Here is a 17862-nt window from a genome sequence, read left to right as displayed (position 1 = left end):
CAGAGAATTTATTTTTAAGTGTTTCCATGCAGCTATTTAGGACACCCAGATGTAAAGTTTTATGCCAACATACCCTTTATATTTCAAAATTTTCTTAACTTTTCTGCTGTGTCTGAGCTCAGAAGTCTACTGATGATGTCGAGTTGAACAGAAGAAGCCTAGTATTACTAGTGGATCTGCAGCCATAATATTGATGGAATTTTCTTCTGAGTGAGAGGGAAGTTTGCCCCTGCACTCTATATAACCATTTATGTCCTGCCTATACAAATTGACTATTTTGTTAAATATAGTGCAAATATTCCCCAAACTATTGTTTTCTGAAATTTGAACAACAAAAAGTAATGTCAGCATCCTCTTGAAGATTTAATGTAATAAATTCCCATTCAAAGTCTAGCTTTGGCTTTGTTGGTCCCTAATGATTGTCAGAATAATTACTGGTGGCAAGCACACTGCCTCTTTGCTTTGTTAATAAATAACTTACTTATTTATTTAGAGATACAGCATGAAGTAGGCCCTTCTGGCCCAGTAAGTCAATGGACTGTATGAGGAAATCAGAGCACCTGAGGGTAACCTATGCATTCCATGGGGAGGAAGTACAGGTCCTTACAGAGGATGTTGTGATTGAACTCTGAACTCCATTGCTTTGAGCTGTACTAGCATCGCGGTAACACTACGTTACCATGGCGCCCATATATATATTATTAGATGTACTTACTGCATATATGATTTCAAACACTATCTTACATAGATGGAGAGATAGAACTGCTGACTATTTATTAAGAAGTGAGTGATTGGGGAAATGAGGATGTTTAAAAAGATCTGAGTGTGCACAAAACTTAGAAAATAACACAGAGTCAGAGTAATATAGCAGAGAAACAAGCTCTTCAGCCCAACATATCCATGACAACAATGGTGCCCACCTAAGTTAGTCCTGTGTTTAGCCCATAATCCTCTAAAGCTTTCATTTTGATTTGCTAATCCAAATATCTTTTAAATGTCATTATTGCACCCATCTCAACTACATTTTATTTTAATTAATGGCAAATGTTTCATTTGGTTTTTACTGCAACGTGGCTTGAGTGCAAGAGTGAAGTTTATTATTTAACCATAATTAATTAGTGAGGACAGACTTGAGTTATTGTGTATAAATTTATTCTCCTTACCTAAGAAAATACATACTTCTAGTAGAGAGGATGCACAAAGATTCAACTGACTGGCCTCTGGAGTGGCAGGCATGTCCTATGAGTTGGATAGTTTTCTATTTTCTAGAGTTTAGGAAAATAAGACCTCTTTAAAACATGCAAAATCCAGAGAAAGCTTGACAGAATTCACATGGAGAGCAAGGTCTCCTGACAGGAGAGTCTTGGAAAAAAGGCTGATGCCTCAAAATAATAGGTTGGAAATAACAAGATATTTCTTCCCTCAAAGGGTGTAAAATTTAGAATTCTCGATCTTTTTAATAAAATATTCACACTTACTAAAACTTTGATTATCTCTTTTTGTATAATTAAAAGAACCAAGGAACTTAAGGATAGAATAGGAAAATGGTGATGAATAGCAGAGGTTGTTCAAGGGGTCAAATGGTCTACTCTCATTCTTATTCCTATATCCGCATGTTTTTATGCTGATATTGGATTCAATACACTCATTCATGAGTGCAACTTGACTGTAAAATTAGTCAATGTATTCATTATAAAATAAAACATTACAGTTTTCCTAATTAAATTGACTGCTTTGATGTGGAACAAATCAAAAAATGTTTGACAAAAATTGCAATTCCTAAGCTTTAAGCCTTGAATTTAAAGCAATCTTTTATTCAAAGTAACAGTTGTTCATAATGTCGGGATATTAATGCTAGACCAAGGATATTTTCCCACCTGCTTTATTTGCTCTCAATAGCAGACTGTCAAATGTTTAATTGTAGTCATTTTTAATAGTTTGTTTTAAATGCAAAGGTTTTAATTTCAACTGTTCTATTCTTTCGGCTTCAGTGTTTCTGAACTGAAATCATTTTTAAAACAGTTGTATCAGGGAATTGTGAATTTTCCTGGATTCTCTGGTACTCGAAAGGTTAATGTTAAACACAGCAAATCACAAAGACAATAATGGGACCACATGGTTTTCATTGTATAGTGTAGATTTACTGAGGATTATGAGCACAGTTAAAAAGAATGCCCCATTTTGGCGAGACTATAAACTATACTCACCACAGAAACCACAGTTATTTCAAGTACTCGGCTAAATCTGGGAAATTCCACCTGCTTTGAGACTTTGTCTCAGCAAATAGCTGAAGGCAGCTTTTATCTTTAGCCAAACTCCGAGCTGGTGAGGGAGGTAGTAAGTAATACAAACCTTTTGAGGAACGGAAGTGTTTGCTGGGGGCAGTGAATCCCCGTGTTCCGTGAACATTAATCGCAGCTACTCGAAACTGATACCATCTACTAGGGCGAATGTCAGCTAATTGCACTCGCTCCTCGGTAGTCTGGTGACAAAAAGAGTGTTTTTTGTGAGTAACAGTTTTAAGAACTCCAATCTGAACCAAATGTTTTCCAGCAAAAAAACACATCAATTTATTCATATGGCACCACTTCTAAACTTTGTTACAAGTATTGATAGCATTTAGTAAATAACAGGCTTTCAGCAGCATCTCTGATTCTGACAAAGTGTGACATGTATTATTTTCATAAAGCATCTCCATGTAAATAATTTTCACTGAAGTGCAATTCTGCAATTGTTAAGAAATTTCCTGAAACTGCTTATGTCGTTTGTCAAAGTGGCTACTGAGGAGCAAGAGTTTAGTTTCTTGCATCTAAACCCAATTTCACACCCTCACAGTTTGCTGACTCTATCTCATGTCACTCGAGGAAAAAAATAATCGCCGCCTCGTTCTTCAGCTGAGAAAAGCAATCACAACAAAAGGAGATTCAATAGGATGTTGCCTGGATCGGCGCATATCAATTATAAATAGCAACCTCACAGACTGGATTTGTTCTCCTTGGAGCAGAGGGAGGCTGAGAGGTGATCTGATAGACATATAAAAATTACAAGGACAAAGAGATAGGGTAAATAAGGTAAATAGTGGCCAAGTTTACAGAAAAAGGAAGGAGAATGGGCTTGAGAGAGGAAACTAATCAGCCATGATTGAATGGCAGAGCAGACTAAATAGGTCAAATGGCCTAATTTTGCTTCTATCTCTTATGATCTGAATAGTAATTTTTTTTTCACCAGTGGTAGGGTACTGTAAGACAAGAGGGCATAGTTTAAGTGAGAGGTGGGAAGTTTAGAGGGGATCTGAAAGGAACATTTTCACACAGAGGGTGGGGTCTGGAATATGTTAGCTGAGGGGGTTTCGAAGGCAAACACTCTCACAGTTTTCAGCGGCATCTGCACAAATTCCAAAGCACAGAAGGCCACTGACCTAGTGTGGTAATGTAGTTTGTGTACATGGGTGAGATGGGTGGCATGGGCATGGTGAGACAAAGTCCCTGTTTCTTTGCTGCTGAAGACCTTGAATATATGGTTCTCTGAACATCAAATATAATGTATACAATTGTAGAGTAACTTTCACATAATTCCATGGGAAACCACTGGAGAATGGTATAAATTTCAAGATGGCACGTTAAAGGGGTAGAGAAGACCAGAGATGGAATTCCAGGCTTTTAGAGACCAACAGCCAAAGGCACAATAGTGGAGGATGCTCAATAGCCTAAGTGGGTAGTGCAAATATTGGGTGTGGGGTGTTTTTAGTGATGAACATAGGGAAGGCTAGGAGTGGAGAGTATTGAAAGCCGAAATGGTCTGAGCTTGGTATGAGCTGGAACACCACCAGCTATGTTTGGAATGTCCTCTGGTAGAATATAGATGTCAGCCAGGAAGGTTTGGGATCATTGAGACTCCAGCCGATGAAGGTGTGGTTTGATGTTTCCAGCAATAGATAGAAAGGTACTTGTAGAGATGATAATGGGTGGCTTTAACAATGACACTTATACTTATCTCAGAGTTGGACAAGATGCAGATGTTGCCTGAAATGGTTGTCAGGAAGTGGAGTGTGAGGCAGTGGAAGAGAGATGGTGGAATTTGTTCTCTATAAAGTGCAGGCGACTGAAGCTCACAGGCCATCTGGCGCTGGATTTAACCGCAGAGTTAAAGGAAGAACTTCCGTGATTTCTATTCATTATTACTTTATTCTGGCAAGACATGGAAGGCTACATGTTATTTAGTGCCAAGCACTGAAGCGGTATTTTATTTCCTTGAACTCACAAACTCCACAGCTCTGCTTCACTAGCAGGAAACTCCAGGAAAGCTGATTGTAAAGTGTCGCCATTCAGTCTAGAATGGTACTTCACATTTCAAAATAAAAATGACTCCCAATCCTTATGAAAATATTTGTAATTAGTAACCTAATTACTATCATTGAGCTGCACATTAACGTTATCATAAGAGCTTCTAATTAGCTGATGATTAATCAGTGGCATTTTCCGCAAACCTTTTGATTAACATAAATCATTTTTCTGATTCTCCCAAAACGTCTGAGAAAATATTCTGCATTACAGTCAGCAGAATAGTTACTATATTTACTGATATTACTTTTGTAGTGTAGTTTTAACTAAAATAACACTGCAGTTACAAATCGGTTAAACATCAACATGAGGTACAGCCAGCATAAAAGTAGAGGCCATCATTGAAACTCAAAGCAGTTGTGGAACTTCTGTTCAGTTGCAAAGAACTAGGCATTATGTCTGTCATATACAGTCATCTTTGTTTACCCCTAAATCTAACTCAATCTTTTATCGGGAAAGAAGAATGATCGGACAATTGGTTATTTTTATTTAGGGATACTACACGGAACAGGCCCTTCCGGCCCTTCCAGCTGTGCTGCCTAGCAACCCCTGATTTAACCTGGCCTAATCACAGGACAATTTACAATGATCAATTAACCTACTAACCGGAATGTCTTTGGGCTGTGGAAGGAAACTGGAACACCCAGAGGAGACCCACACACTCATACAGAGGAACGTGCAGACTCTTTACAGTTGACATCGGAATTGAACTGCAAACTCTGACACCCCGAGCCGTAATAGTGTCGCACCAACTGCTACGCTACCATGGCGCCCCACGGCACTCAGCAGTGTGCCTACTATTCAAATGCACAGAAAATCTATAACGTAGGAACTAGAGCAAGGTCTTCAATGAGTGGGAAGAACAGAAATATTCAGCAGGTCAGGCAGGCACCAAATGTTAAAAGAGACAAAGAGCTGATGTTCCATATCAGTGATTTATCATCAAGGGTAGCTTAGCAATTAGCATAAAGCTATTACATCGCCAGTGACCTGGGTTCAACTCCCTTCACTGTCTGTGTGCTCTCCTCAGGACTGCACGTGATTCGATTTCCTCCCATGTCCCATAGATGTACAGGTTAGTAGGTTGATGTGTCAGATGGATAGAATTGTGCATTACAGGACTGGACCGAAATGGCCTGTTACCTCTCTATCTCGAATTAAAACAAAAATAATAATCGACCTGAAGCACTAACTTCTGATCCGCTCTCCATGGGGGCTATCGGACCTGGTGAATATTTCCACCGTGGGAGCATTTCGCTTTAATAATACCATCATGGAGTGAGATGAGGAAGTACATTTTCTATACAAGTCTGGGCCTTAATTACTCTAAGGGCAGTGGTTGATGGGCCATTTGAAAATTTTAAGCAATTACTTGGAAATAAACAACTTCTTACGGCTGACCTGTGCGACCGTTTGCCAGTTGGAAGCATCATCTTCACTGGGATGGATGCCGTAGTTCCACCTCCGCTGCATCACGTAAATAACGGGTTCAACAGAGACGTTGAACTTCGATGACCATTTGATTTCCAGATTCCCAGTCTGCAGCTCAGTAAAACTTAACTCTTTTCTAGGCTTCAGCGGAACCCCTACGTAAAAGGGTGCAGTATCGTTAGAATGGCTGAAAATTGCACACAAAGATGCGAATAAACGAGTACTTGATAATAACGATGGATAAATGGATTTTAAAATAACAAAGATCAAAATGGTACGAACTCCAGTTTGTTAATACATGGCTGAGCATGTCATACATGCTCAAGATTAAAATCAGGTTCAGTTATTTGAACAGGTACCTGCAAAAATGTACATGCACAACCAGAATTGTTCACTCATATAGATATAGGCATCCGTTAATCTCGAGAGACCATGGATTTGTGCCTTGGAAAGTTTCCAGAGCACAGGCCTGGGCAGGGTTGTATGGGAGACCGGCAGATGCTCATGCAAGTCTCCCCTCTCCACGCCACCGATGTTGTCCAAGGGAAGGGTAAGGGCCGATACAGCTTGGCACCGGTGTCGTCGCAGAGCAATGTGTGGTTAAGTGCCTTGCTCAAGGACACAACACGCTGCCTTAGCTAAGGCTTGAACTAACGACCTTCAGATCAGTAAACTAATGCCTTAACCACTTGGCCACGCACCAACACAGTTAAGGAGCACAATAAAAGCCATAATGAGTGATCAGTTGAAAAAATAAGTTCAAAGTAAATTCTATAAGTTCAATGTAAATTTATTATCAAAGTACATATACAGTATGTCGCTATACACTACTTTGATACTCATTTTCTAGCAGGCATTCAAAATAGAACAAAATGGTACAAAAGAATCAATGACAAACTGCACACTCTTCTCTCACTGCTGCAATCAGGAAGAAGGTACAGGAGCTTCAGGACTTATGCCATCAGGAACAGTTAGTACCCATCAACTGTCAGGCTCCTGAACCAAAGGGGATAACTTGACTTGCCCCATCACTAAAATGTTCCCACAACCTATAGACTCTCCTCCTAGGACTCTTCCTCTTTCTTTTTGAATTTCCACAGTTTGTTGTCCTTTGCACTCTGATTGAATGCCCAAGCCACCGCAGTCTTTCATTGATTCTGTTATGGTTATTGTTCTATTATGGATTTACCGGGTATGTTCGCAAGAAATTGAATCTCAGGGTTGTATTTGGTGACATGTATGTACTTTGATAATAAATTTACTTTTAACTTTGAACAAAGGCTGATAAACTACCAATGTGCAAAACAAGACAAACTATACAAATAAATAAATTAATGATAAGTAACACAGATAACATGAGTTATAGAGTCCTTGAAATTGAGTCTATAGGTTGTGGAGTCAGTTTTGCATTGAGGTGAGTAAAGTTATCCACAGTGGTTCAGGGGCCTGATGGATGAGGGGTAGTAACATTTCCTGAACCTGCTAATGTGGGGGCAGCAGAGAGAAGAGAGCATGCCTGGATGGTGGGGGTCCTTGGTGATGAATGCTGCTTTCTTGTGGCAGACGTCCTCAATGAAGAATGCTGCTAGATCACTAAACTGCACGACAGAAGGTATTTTCAGTGCACCTTTAACGTATCAAATGATCATTCATACAAGCAGTAGAAAAGTTTGCACACAGCACACTCAGAGGTTAGTGCTGAGGAAGCCTTTTCAGGACTGGGACAAGATAGAGGAGAGTAAAAAGGGCATCTTGAATGACCGAAGGCCCCGTCTTCATTTGTTGCGTTCATTAATAATGTATGGATAGCCACATAAAACCTGTTTTTATCAAGTGATGATTTCCATGAATCAGCACAGAAGGGTAGATTAACAAGTTTCCAGTCAATAGGACAATTACTCTCTCCTGTCACTGCTGAATATTAGGGGTGTTAATATATTTGAAAACAGTCTATTCATATGATAATATTGATACTGCTTTTCAGCAGCAGTTAGGATTGCAGGAGATCATTCATATTTTCTCTGCTGTATCAAAGGTTTCCGTAGCCAGGGGTGGCAGTGGGGATAATCTCCCACTACCTATAAAGTGCTCCAAGTGTCATGCGACTCTAACAGCCTCTGACAACTCAATCCAAATCTTGGCCTTCACGTGTGGCTTAGCTACTAGGCCTGGCGGAAATGTTTCTACTGACAAGCGAAGGGGCAAAGACGGACCACCGGTGCCTCAAAATCAGTTGCTTCGTGCAGCTGGGGCTCATCAGCCTTGGACGGCAGCCTGCCCAGGAGAAGGAAAACTCTGATTTTAAATCTCCGCTGCCTTGCGGCCGTACCCACCCATGGGAAAGGCTTCAGGAGTAAGCCCCGAGGAAGAAATCCAGAGCTGGGGTCCCTAGGCAGTTTGACGTTGTTTACAACCTCACTCTGACAACCCCTGCGACGACACTGATCCCAAGCTCTATCAGCACTTGTCCTTCCCTTGGACTACATCAGTGACATGGAGAGCTGCATGGGCAACAGGTGGTTCTTCAAATCTTCCCACCCGGGCTTATGCCCTGGAGAGGACACAGTCCATCAGAGGCCCAAACCCATGATTCCCTGGGATCGACGGCTGACTACTACCACCACTACCATCTCTATTTTATTCACACATTGGTGCTAAAGTATTTTCAGGCAGCTGCACTACTTTCTATTCCACAACGTTCTACACCACCCACAACATTTCCAACCTTTGTGTCATCTGCAGACTTACTAACCTACCCCTCTACTTCCTCATCCATACCATTTATAAAAGTCACAAAGAGTAGGGGTCCTAGGAACGATCTCTATAGGACACTACGAGTCACTGACCTCCAGTTTTAAATCAGATTTCCAGTGATTTGGTTTTCTTTGCCCACTGATATTATGCAAACTTAAAGCTAAACTAAGAAACGTTAACAGGTCTGTCTTCAGTAATCAAAATAACACATTCACCTAAGAACTGAATTTAGTTCATCTAATTCAGCGGGAAACATCAGGAACAATGCATTCATATTTTGCTAATCCAAATATGTTATATTATTACAAATGAATTCATACCAGTGCAATAATCTGAAATATCTGCATTAACGAAACATCGTTTTTTCAGTAGCTCAGTGGTTCAATTTAATATCAGAGAATATGTGCAACATACAAGCTGAATTCTTACTCTCCGCAGACAGCCATGAAACAGAAGAAATACCCCCAAAGAATGACTTACAGAACCCAAAAGCCCCCTCCCCTTCCCACGCACATGCAGCAGCAAAGCCTCAGCCCTCTCCCTTCCCCCTCCCGCACTTATTCCAGCAGAAAGCATCAGCATGCCCACCACCCACCATGCAAGCGCAAAGGTCCCAAGGAGAGACCACAATCTACAATTCATCAGAAACTACTGTTCATCAAACAGTTCGACATGGCAGAGGCGCTCGCCGCGCTCTCTCTCTCACACACGCACGTGCACGCGCACACGCACACGCACACGCACACACACACGCACACACACACGCACACAATCACTCCTTCCACAGTGAGAGGGGAGATGAACAGCTCACTGTCTCATGTTCTTCACGATCAATGTTACCGAGTTTTTCATTGTATCTGTGCATACATGTATTTGTTCTTATGGCAATAAGCTTGACTTTTGAGTTTTTCACTTTTGATGATCATTAATTCACAGAAGAATTTCATTCCATATTTTATTTTATTTAGGAATACAGCATGGTAACAGATCCTTCTGATCCAATGCACCTTCAACAGCTCAGTTACACTCATGGGATCAATTAACCAGCTAACCTGTAGGTCTTAATGTGGGAGAAAACCAGAGCACTCGAAGGAAACCCACACGGTCACAGGGAGAGCATACTAACTCTTTACAAACGGCAGCAGGGTCACCGGCACTGTAAAGTATTATGCTAACCATGTCGTCTCAATATATTACAATAACATACCTTCACAAGGAAAATAATATTATTCTTTAAGGCATGACACGTACTCTGCCATAAAATCCTTTCAGGAATATACTAGTACACTCTCTCCACAGTAAGCATCAAACAAATAAGCAGTTAATTCCTGGTCATTAATACAAGGCAGGACAAGTTCTCAAAGCAGTTTATATGCTTTGATATTCTGTTTTAATAGATTATTTTATGTAATTTTGACTGACTTTCATTCACTTCTAATTACCAAATATACTTCAAGCAACTTAACTGCCTCAAGGTAATTTTTATTATGTTAGCCTTCCTGTCAACCTGAACTGTAGCTTCAGAAACAAGGTTAATTGCAGTGTGCATTGAAAATGTAGTTTTCGTGTCAAAGTATAGCAGTATTTATTTTTAGGACTCCAGTCACAATGAGGTCTTTGATGGTCTAGGAGATAGCAGTGATGGGGTCAATATCCAAAGAGAGGTCCTAACAAAATATAACTGTTTCTTTCTCCACATATGCTGCCTGACCTGCTGAGTATCTCTAGTATGTCCTCTTTTTATATACTATTCTACTCTGGTTTGTCCAGACTACTTTCGAGTCCTCACAGGCTACAATATTTTCAAGCTGAGCTCCAACCACTTTAGACATGATGTACTTTATCAACTTCCATAACAATTGGAATAAATGTAGTTGGCAAATATAGCTAAAAAATGATCATGTCTCCTTACAGCAAAACAACACGTTTACCACCGCTGCCTACATTCCAGCTGAGTACCAACACCAAAGATGCACTGGGAGAGTTTACAATATCATCAGCTCTCTTCAAAACAAACACCCGGACAATTTCTTTAAACTTGCAGGAGACTTCAAACATGTCATTTACTTTGTTTTTATTGCTTTTTTATTGTTTTCTTTATGCTGAATCAGACCCAGAGTAACAATCATTTCATTCTCCTTTACACTCGTGTACTGAAGAATTAGAATAAACAATCTTCAGTTTTGAATGAAGGTATTTAAACTCCATATAAAAATCTTATTTTGGGGATTCGAAAAATGAAAAGTAATCCCATTGAGCATATAAATTCAGAGAGCGTTTGACACGCAGATACAAAGGGGCTCATTCCACTAGCTAGAGACTCTTGAACCCAGGGGAAATATATCAAGACAAGGGGATGGTTATTCAAAACTCAGGTGAGAAACTTCCCTGTGCCAAGTAGAATTCTCTACCTTAATGGGCTGTCTATGCTCAGACACTGAAAGTATTCAAATCTGAGACAGATATACCTTTGACTACTAGGAGAGCCCTAATTGAGTACCAATGAGACCAATGTAAGATGCTTAAATGGACCATAACTGGAATCTTGAGGACCTCCGTTGATTGAGGTCAACCAGAGAAGTTGCATCGCAGCTGTCTATGTGACAACTGTCCAATCCAAAGAGAAGGCAGAGATCAATACTGCCCTGGATTTTTCTTTGAGGTTTACTCCTGCAGCTGTCCCATGAGTGGGCATAGCCACCAAGCAGCTCTCTGATAACGGGAATACTGGGTCCAATTCTGCTGGGCAGATATAAAGAAGAAAGAGAAGGTTCTGGAGACAGTGCAGAAAATATATGCTGGAAAGATTCCAATATTAAGGGTTTTCAGCTGTTAAGTTTAAACAGGAGAAGCTATGTTTGTTCTCATGAGAGTAAAATGTTCACAGAAAATCATCAGAATCAGATTTGTTTTGTCGTCTTGCGGAGCTTAGGGATGATGGTGCCTAACGGCGACTCCTTTGCTCGCATCTTTGGAAACAGCTCTCTTTCTATCTTTGATATCTCTTTCTTTTCCCTTTCAAGGTTCCTTTGGAGACCCTGACCTGGAGTTACATGCTGACTTCGGTTCTTTGCAGAAATGGGACCTGCTCTCAGGGCCTCACGACTGGCTGCTTTTTGATATCCCAAGGCCACAGCCTGGAAGACTAGGGCGCCTTCAGGGTGCCGGATTTTCGTGGCTCTGGAGATGGACTGGTTCAAGGCTGGCGCTGCTGCCTGATGCATTGTGGGAGTACATGGAAGGTCGGAAGCAGTGAGCTGGCTGCTGGCTGTGTGCTAAGAGACCTGAGTTCTTTAGGCACAGAGCTCGGAAAAAGCGATGCAACAGACTTTTAACATCATAAATCAGCAAGTTGTTTGTTATGTCTCCCTTCTCGCTGTGAAACGGGACACCTCTTTTCCCCTTATTAGGGAGAGAGAGAACCTGTGGTGTGTCGAATACTGGGTGAACGAGTAGTCTTTGGGGTACTGCAAGTCTGTGTCTTTATTGATGCTTTGCTGCACTCTTGAGTGCTCGGTGGGGGACGCTGATGCTTTTTTGCTGGTGGGGGTGGTGGGGGGTTGTTGCCTCTCTGCTGCTTGTGCATGGGAGGGGGGAGCTGGGAGGTATTCTGGGGTTCTAGCATTTAACTGTCATTCATTCTTTGGGGCACTCTGTTTTCTTGCGAAGTAAAAGCATTTCAGGAGGTATATTGTATACATTTCTCTGACATTAAATGTACTTACCTACTGAATATCACCGGCATGTATCGTGAAATTTGTTAACTTAGCAGCAGGAGTACAATGCAATGCATGATAATATAGAAAAATAAATGAGTGTATATACAGCATGTGCATTAAATTGTTAAATTAAAAATAGTAGTGCAAACACAGAAATATATTTTTAAGAAGTGAGATTCAATATCCATTTAGAAATCGGGTGGCAGAGGGGAAGAAGCTGTTCCTGAATCGCTGACTGTGTGGCTTCAAGGCTTCTGTACCTCCTACCTGGTGGTAACAGTGAGAAGAGGACATGTCCTGGGTGATCGGAGTCCTTAATAAAGGATGCTGCCTTTCTGAGGCACTGTTCCTTGAAGACATCTTGGATACTAAGGAGGTAAGTACCCATGATGGAGCTGACTAATTTTACAACTTTCTGTAGCTTCCTTCGATCCTCTGCAGTAGCGCCTCTCCCCATACCAGATGGTGACACGGCCCACCAGAATGATCTCCATGGTACATCTAACGGTTTTATGCAAGGTAAATAGTGTGAAAATGTTTCCATTGTGGATGATTTGAGGAAAAAGAAACAAGGTTCAAGTGATGGGCATAAGACACTTGGGTGGCAGGAGTAAGATCTTTTTATACAGAGAATGATTTTGATTTTCAATTCAGGAAAGAGTCAGATGGGGTCATGAAGGAAATAATTTACAGGGTTGTGGATAAAGGGCAAATGATTTGGACCGTATTGATTGCTCTGTGAAAAACTATTGTTTCTGCAATATGATTCTGTGATTTGGAGATTAGGTAGAAAATAGACATGACACACTGCCCATGATCTTACCGAATTCCAGAACAGCCTTGAGGTGCCTTATGACCTACTCTTATTCCTATTTCTTATGCTCTGTTGTTTTTAATCAAAGACATGGCATAGCTAGCATAAATTGGCAGAAATCTTAATAATACTGTAGATTTGGATTAGGATATATTTTTAACATCTATATAATTACACAGTCATATCAGGCAAATTAGTTTCTCACCAGAAAATGTCCTGATGGACTTTTTAAAAAGGATATTTAACTACTATCTACCCAAATAAAGCAAGTGCTTTGACCTTAGAAAACCCCAGATATGGTGGCTAAGGGTAAAAAAGTTTGCACTTTGTATTATGTGAACAGTCGTGGTGAGATGTCACCTAGAAATTACTCAGGAGAAAGGAAGTACTTGCTATTCTCAACAGAACTGAGCAGAGTCAGAAGACTGGCCATTGTTTTACAGATTAAAATATCATATCATTACTTGAAAATACAGTGTGGCTAAACATAAAAATATCATTTCCTGCATACTCTATCCACCACTTCAGCCCTAGGCTAAAGATCTCATACAATTATAGAGAAAATGCAGATGTGTTCTGACCAATGGAGTTCCCTCATTCAAAATCATCATGAAGATTAACAGATCATCCATCATACGCTGTTTTTGTGTACAAAAAGGCTTGGTTATTTCACCTCTGCAGTGACATTCAAGGTTATCATCTTAGAGTCATTGACAACCACACAGCCCACTTTGCCTTGCCCTCATTCAGCATACCATTACATTCAAGTTGTGGACTTTTAATATTGAGACCAGCTACTCAGCTGCCTTCTCCACATCCCTACTTCCAGAGGACCTCAAAGCCAACCCTTCCCAATGGTCCATTTTGTCCTACGCTCGTTTTTTCCAGTATCTTTCCTCTCCTATGCCTTCTCCAAGCTTATCTTAGACAGCAGGCCTTTCTCCGGTGGCTTGCTTAACTTTTGGATGGTCAAAGTACTGTAGAAGTACAATCACTGTTATTTAATGGGAAAGTGTGGCAGTCTGTACATGTACAGCACAGTCTCACAAAGATCATTGAAAAATAAAACAAGTGCCTGTGATTAAGCTTTAGTCATTTCTTTTTACTTTGGTTCTATGTCAATTTTCGACTGATTAAACTTTTATTCTTAACAGTAGTTAAATCTTAAGGAACGAAGATCTGTTCTGCTGGGTGAGGAACAAAAGTAATTAGACACGCTATAACTCTGGTTCAACCCAAAGTGATTGATGCCTGTGACAAAACTGAGTCATAATGAGAAGATAATACTGCAGGATCTCAGAACACAGACCCAAACACTGAACCTATTTTCATCTTCACCCATTCTCTTCTGATGAATGTGGAAGAAATATCTCATTCAGACTTAATTAGATCAACGTGGAACAATTCCCAAAAATATTTTAGCTCACGCATTTTTTAAATGATTTAGTGAATAAATTTACATGTACAAGAAGCACCAATAACTGTTACAGATTGATGAATGAGTTTGTTTCAATCCAGCCATGAAATGTAAACAGTTATTCTAATTTATCATTTTTATGGAACTCTCAATCATACAAAATGCCCTTGACATACCTTAATTATTTGTAAAAATTATCTCTTCCAAATATTATAAAAAATAGATTATTACCAAATTTGATATCCTTAAAACTACTGTAAACAAGAAAGGTTACAAACGACATATGTTTTATCCTTCCAGTATTATTAAGTGCCCCTGCTTCTTTGACAATGAACATAAACCTAGGAGGAAATAGTCAATAAAGACAATGATTGACTCTAATGGCAGCCAGTGTCCCACTCCTACTGTTTAGCTGAACAGTTGTCTAACTAAGGATCAGTTCTGATTTATATGGTTCAGGTATTCTCATCCAGCAAGTCATTGAGGCTGCCATAGATATTTTTATTTTGCACATAAAATTTGAAGACTAGATTGTTTAAAATCCTTTATGATAAAGCAGAATATTGTTCGGTCCTGACAGTTAGTATGAAATAGTTTCTCTGACCTCATTCTCAAACATCCTTGTCCAACCAAGTCTTTGCTGCCTTATTCCCCGTTGCGTTAACTAAATTTCCAACATTCATGCAGTATTCCTAACCTCTCTATTGTTTCTACGTTATTCCTACACTGATGGCTAGATGGCTTTGTAATGGACTAACATTGACCAGAAGTCTCAGATGATAAAATGTATAGTTCCATAAGCATTCAAATTCCAAATCTGAGATTATACACTCCCACTAAATAGCACAGGATCAAAGAATCAGATCAACAGTTCTGCTGCCTTCTCTATAACTCGTGTAACTGTAGTGCAACGTTACAGAATTAATCTTCTGTGAAATGCCTTGAGCACTTATAAAAGAGTACTTACATATGTAATTACAGTATATATTCTCTGCCATGCTCATTTTAAAATGCTTCAACAAGTCTTAGAGTCAAAGGAGAACTTTTGAAATAAGATGCTATTACAAGTGCAGGAAGAAGAGCAGCCACTTTGCACAGTGCAAACGTCCCCAAACAGCAATGTGATATTAACCAGATTATCTACTTTAGTTGCCATGGCTATCATATAAATATTGGCCACAATACTGCCCTTCCATAAAATAATATCATGGGATCTTTCACGAGCTGAGAGAGCAGAGGACCTTTAACATCTCCTCAGAGAAGCAGTATCTCTTGTAATGCAGCATTTCCTTAGTTACTTCATCAGACTCTCAACATAGCTTCTTGCCCGTGGTTTTAACTGAGTCAGAAGTATAGGTAGTTCTGCTATAACCTGATAGTAATTTTCCTAAGAAACCTCATGTCATAGAAAAACCACATTATGACAAGACAGATTGTAGTTGTTCTCGAAGTACAGGTTTTCCCGATTCAGATCGCACTATAACCAATGTAGCCCACATAATGTGAAATGTTCCATCATGCACTAATTGCATTAGAACCAATTAGCATTATGGGAATTTGCCCTATAGCAACTATCTATCTCATTGCTTTAGTTTTGTATTATAAGTTCATACTTATTCTTGACCCCAACCACCCTCTGGTGATAAACAGCCTATAGAGAAGTCAACATCCTGACAGTGGTGTGAAGAACAAAAACCCCTCCCTCAATGTTGAAAAAACAAAGGAGTTAGAACATAGAATATAGAAAATCTACAGCACATTACAGGCCCTTCGGCCCACAATGTTGTGCCAACCATGTACCCTACTCTAAAAACAGCCTAGAATTTCCCTAGTGCATAGCCCTTTATTTTTCTAAGCTCCATGTACCTATCTCAGAGGCTCTTAAAAGACCCTATTGTATCTGCTTCCACCGCTGGCAGTGTATTCCACGCACTCACCACTCTCTGTGTGAAAATCTTACCCCTGACATCCCCTCAGTACCTATTTCTAAGCACCTTAAAACTATGCCCCCTTCTGTTAGCCATTTCAGCCCTGGGAAAAAGCCTCTGACTAGCCACACGATCAATGCCCCTCATCATCTATACACCTCTATCAGGTCACTTCTCATCCTCCATCGCTCTAAGGAGAAAAGGCCAAGTTCACTCAACTTATTCTCACAAGGCATACTCCCCAATCCGGGGAACATCCTTGTAAATCTCCTCTGCACTCTCTCTATAGTATCCACATCCTTCCTGTAGTGAGGTGACCAGAGCTGAACACAGTACTCCAAATGGGGTCCGACCAAGGTCTTATATAGCTGTAACATTTCCTCATGGCTCTTGAATTCGATCACATGGTTGATGAATGCCAACACACCATACGCCTTCTTAACAACACTGTCAACTTGCGCAGTAGCTTTGAGCATCCTATGGACACAGACCCCAAGATCTCTCAGCTCCTCCACACTGCCAAGTCTTGCCATTAATACTATATTCTATCTTCAAATTTGATCTAGCAAAATGAACCACTTCACACTTTTCTGGGTTGAACTCCATCTGCCACTTCTCAGCCCAGTTCTGCATCCAACTGATGCCCCGCTGTAACCTCTGACAACCCTCCAGACTATCCACAACACCTCCAACCTTTGTGTCATCAGCCAATTTACTAACCCACCCTTCTGCTTCTTCATCCAGTCCATTTATAAAATTCATGAAGAGAAGGGGTCCCAGAACAGATCCCTGAGGCACACCACTGCTCACCGACCTCCATGCAGAATATGAACTATCTACAACCACTCTTTGCATTCTGTGGGCAAGCCAGTTCTGAATCCACAAAGCAATGTCCCCTTGGATTCCATGCCTCCTTACTTTCTGAAAGAGCCTTACATGGGGAACCTTATCAAATGCCTTACTGAAATCCATATACACCACATCCACTGCTCTACCTTCATCAATGTGTCTTGTTACATCCTCAAAGAAATCAATCAGTCTGATAAGGCATGACCTTCCCTTGACAAAGCCATGCAGTCTATCCCTAATCAGACTATGTCTCTCCAAATGCTCATAAATCCTGCCTCTCAGGATCTTCTCTAACAACTTGCCCACCATTGAAGTCGGACTCACTGGTCTATAGTTTCCTGAGCTATCTCTACTCCTTTTCTTGAACAAGGGAACAACATTTGCAACCCCTCCAATTCTCCGGTACATCTCCCAATCCTATTAATGACACAAAGATCATCGCCAGAGGCTCAGCAATCTCCTCCTTCGCTTCCCACAGTAGCCTGAGGTATATCAGTGTACACTGATCTGATTGCATATCCGACTGTACACTGATCTGATTGCGTATCCGTCTGTACACTGATCTGATTGTGTATCCGACTGTACACTGATCTGATTGCGGATCCAACTG

General features: G+C 40.4%; 1 protein-coding gene across 2 annotated transcripts in view; it reads right to left on the bottom strand.

Moving 5' to 3' along the window:
* The window catches only part of LOC140726955 (anosmin-1), a 189748-nt gene that overhangs the window by 50996 nt on the left and 120890 nt on the right, over nt 1-17862 (bottom strand). For both annotated transcript variants that reach the window (XM_073044000.1, XM_073044001.1), the window contains exons 5-6: nt 5742-5926; nt 2353-2482 (exon numbers count right to left, since the gene is read on the bottom strand). In XM_073044000.1, coding sequence (XP_072900101.1) covers nt 2353-2482; nt 5742-5926 — 315 coding nt within the window. The remainder of the gene's footprint in view (nt 1-2352; nt 2483-5741; nt 5927-17862) is intronic.

The sequence above is a fragment of the Hemitrygon akajei genome, chromosome 4, assembly GCF_048418815.1.
Source record: "Hemitrygon akajei chromosome 4, sHemAka1.3, whole genome shotgun sequence".
Classification (NCBI taxonomy): domain Eukaryota; kingdom Metazoa; phylum Chordata; class Chondrichthyes; order Myliobatiformes; family Dasyatidae; genus Hemitrygon; species Hemitrygon akajei.
Note: the sequence above shows the minus strand (reverse complement) of the source record. Positions and strands in the feature narration are given on the sequence as shown.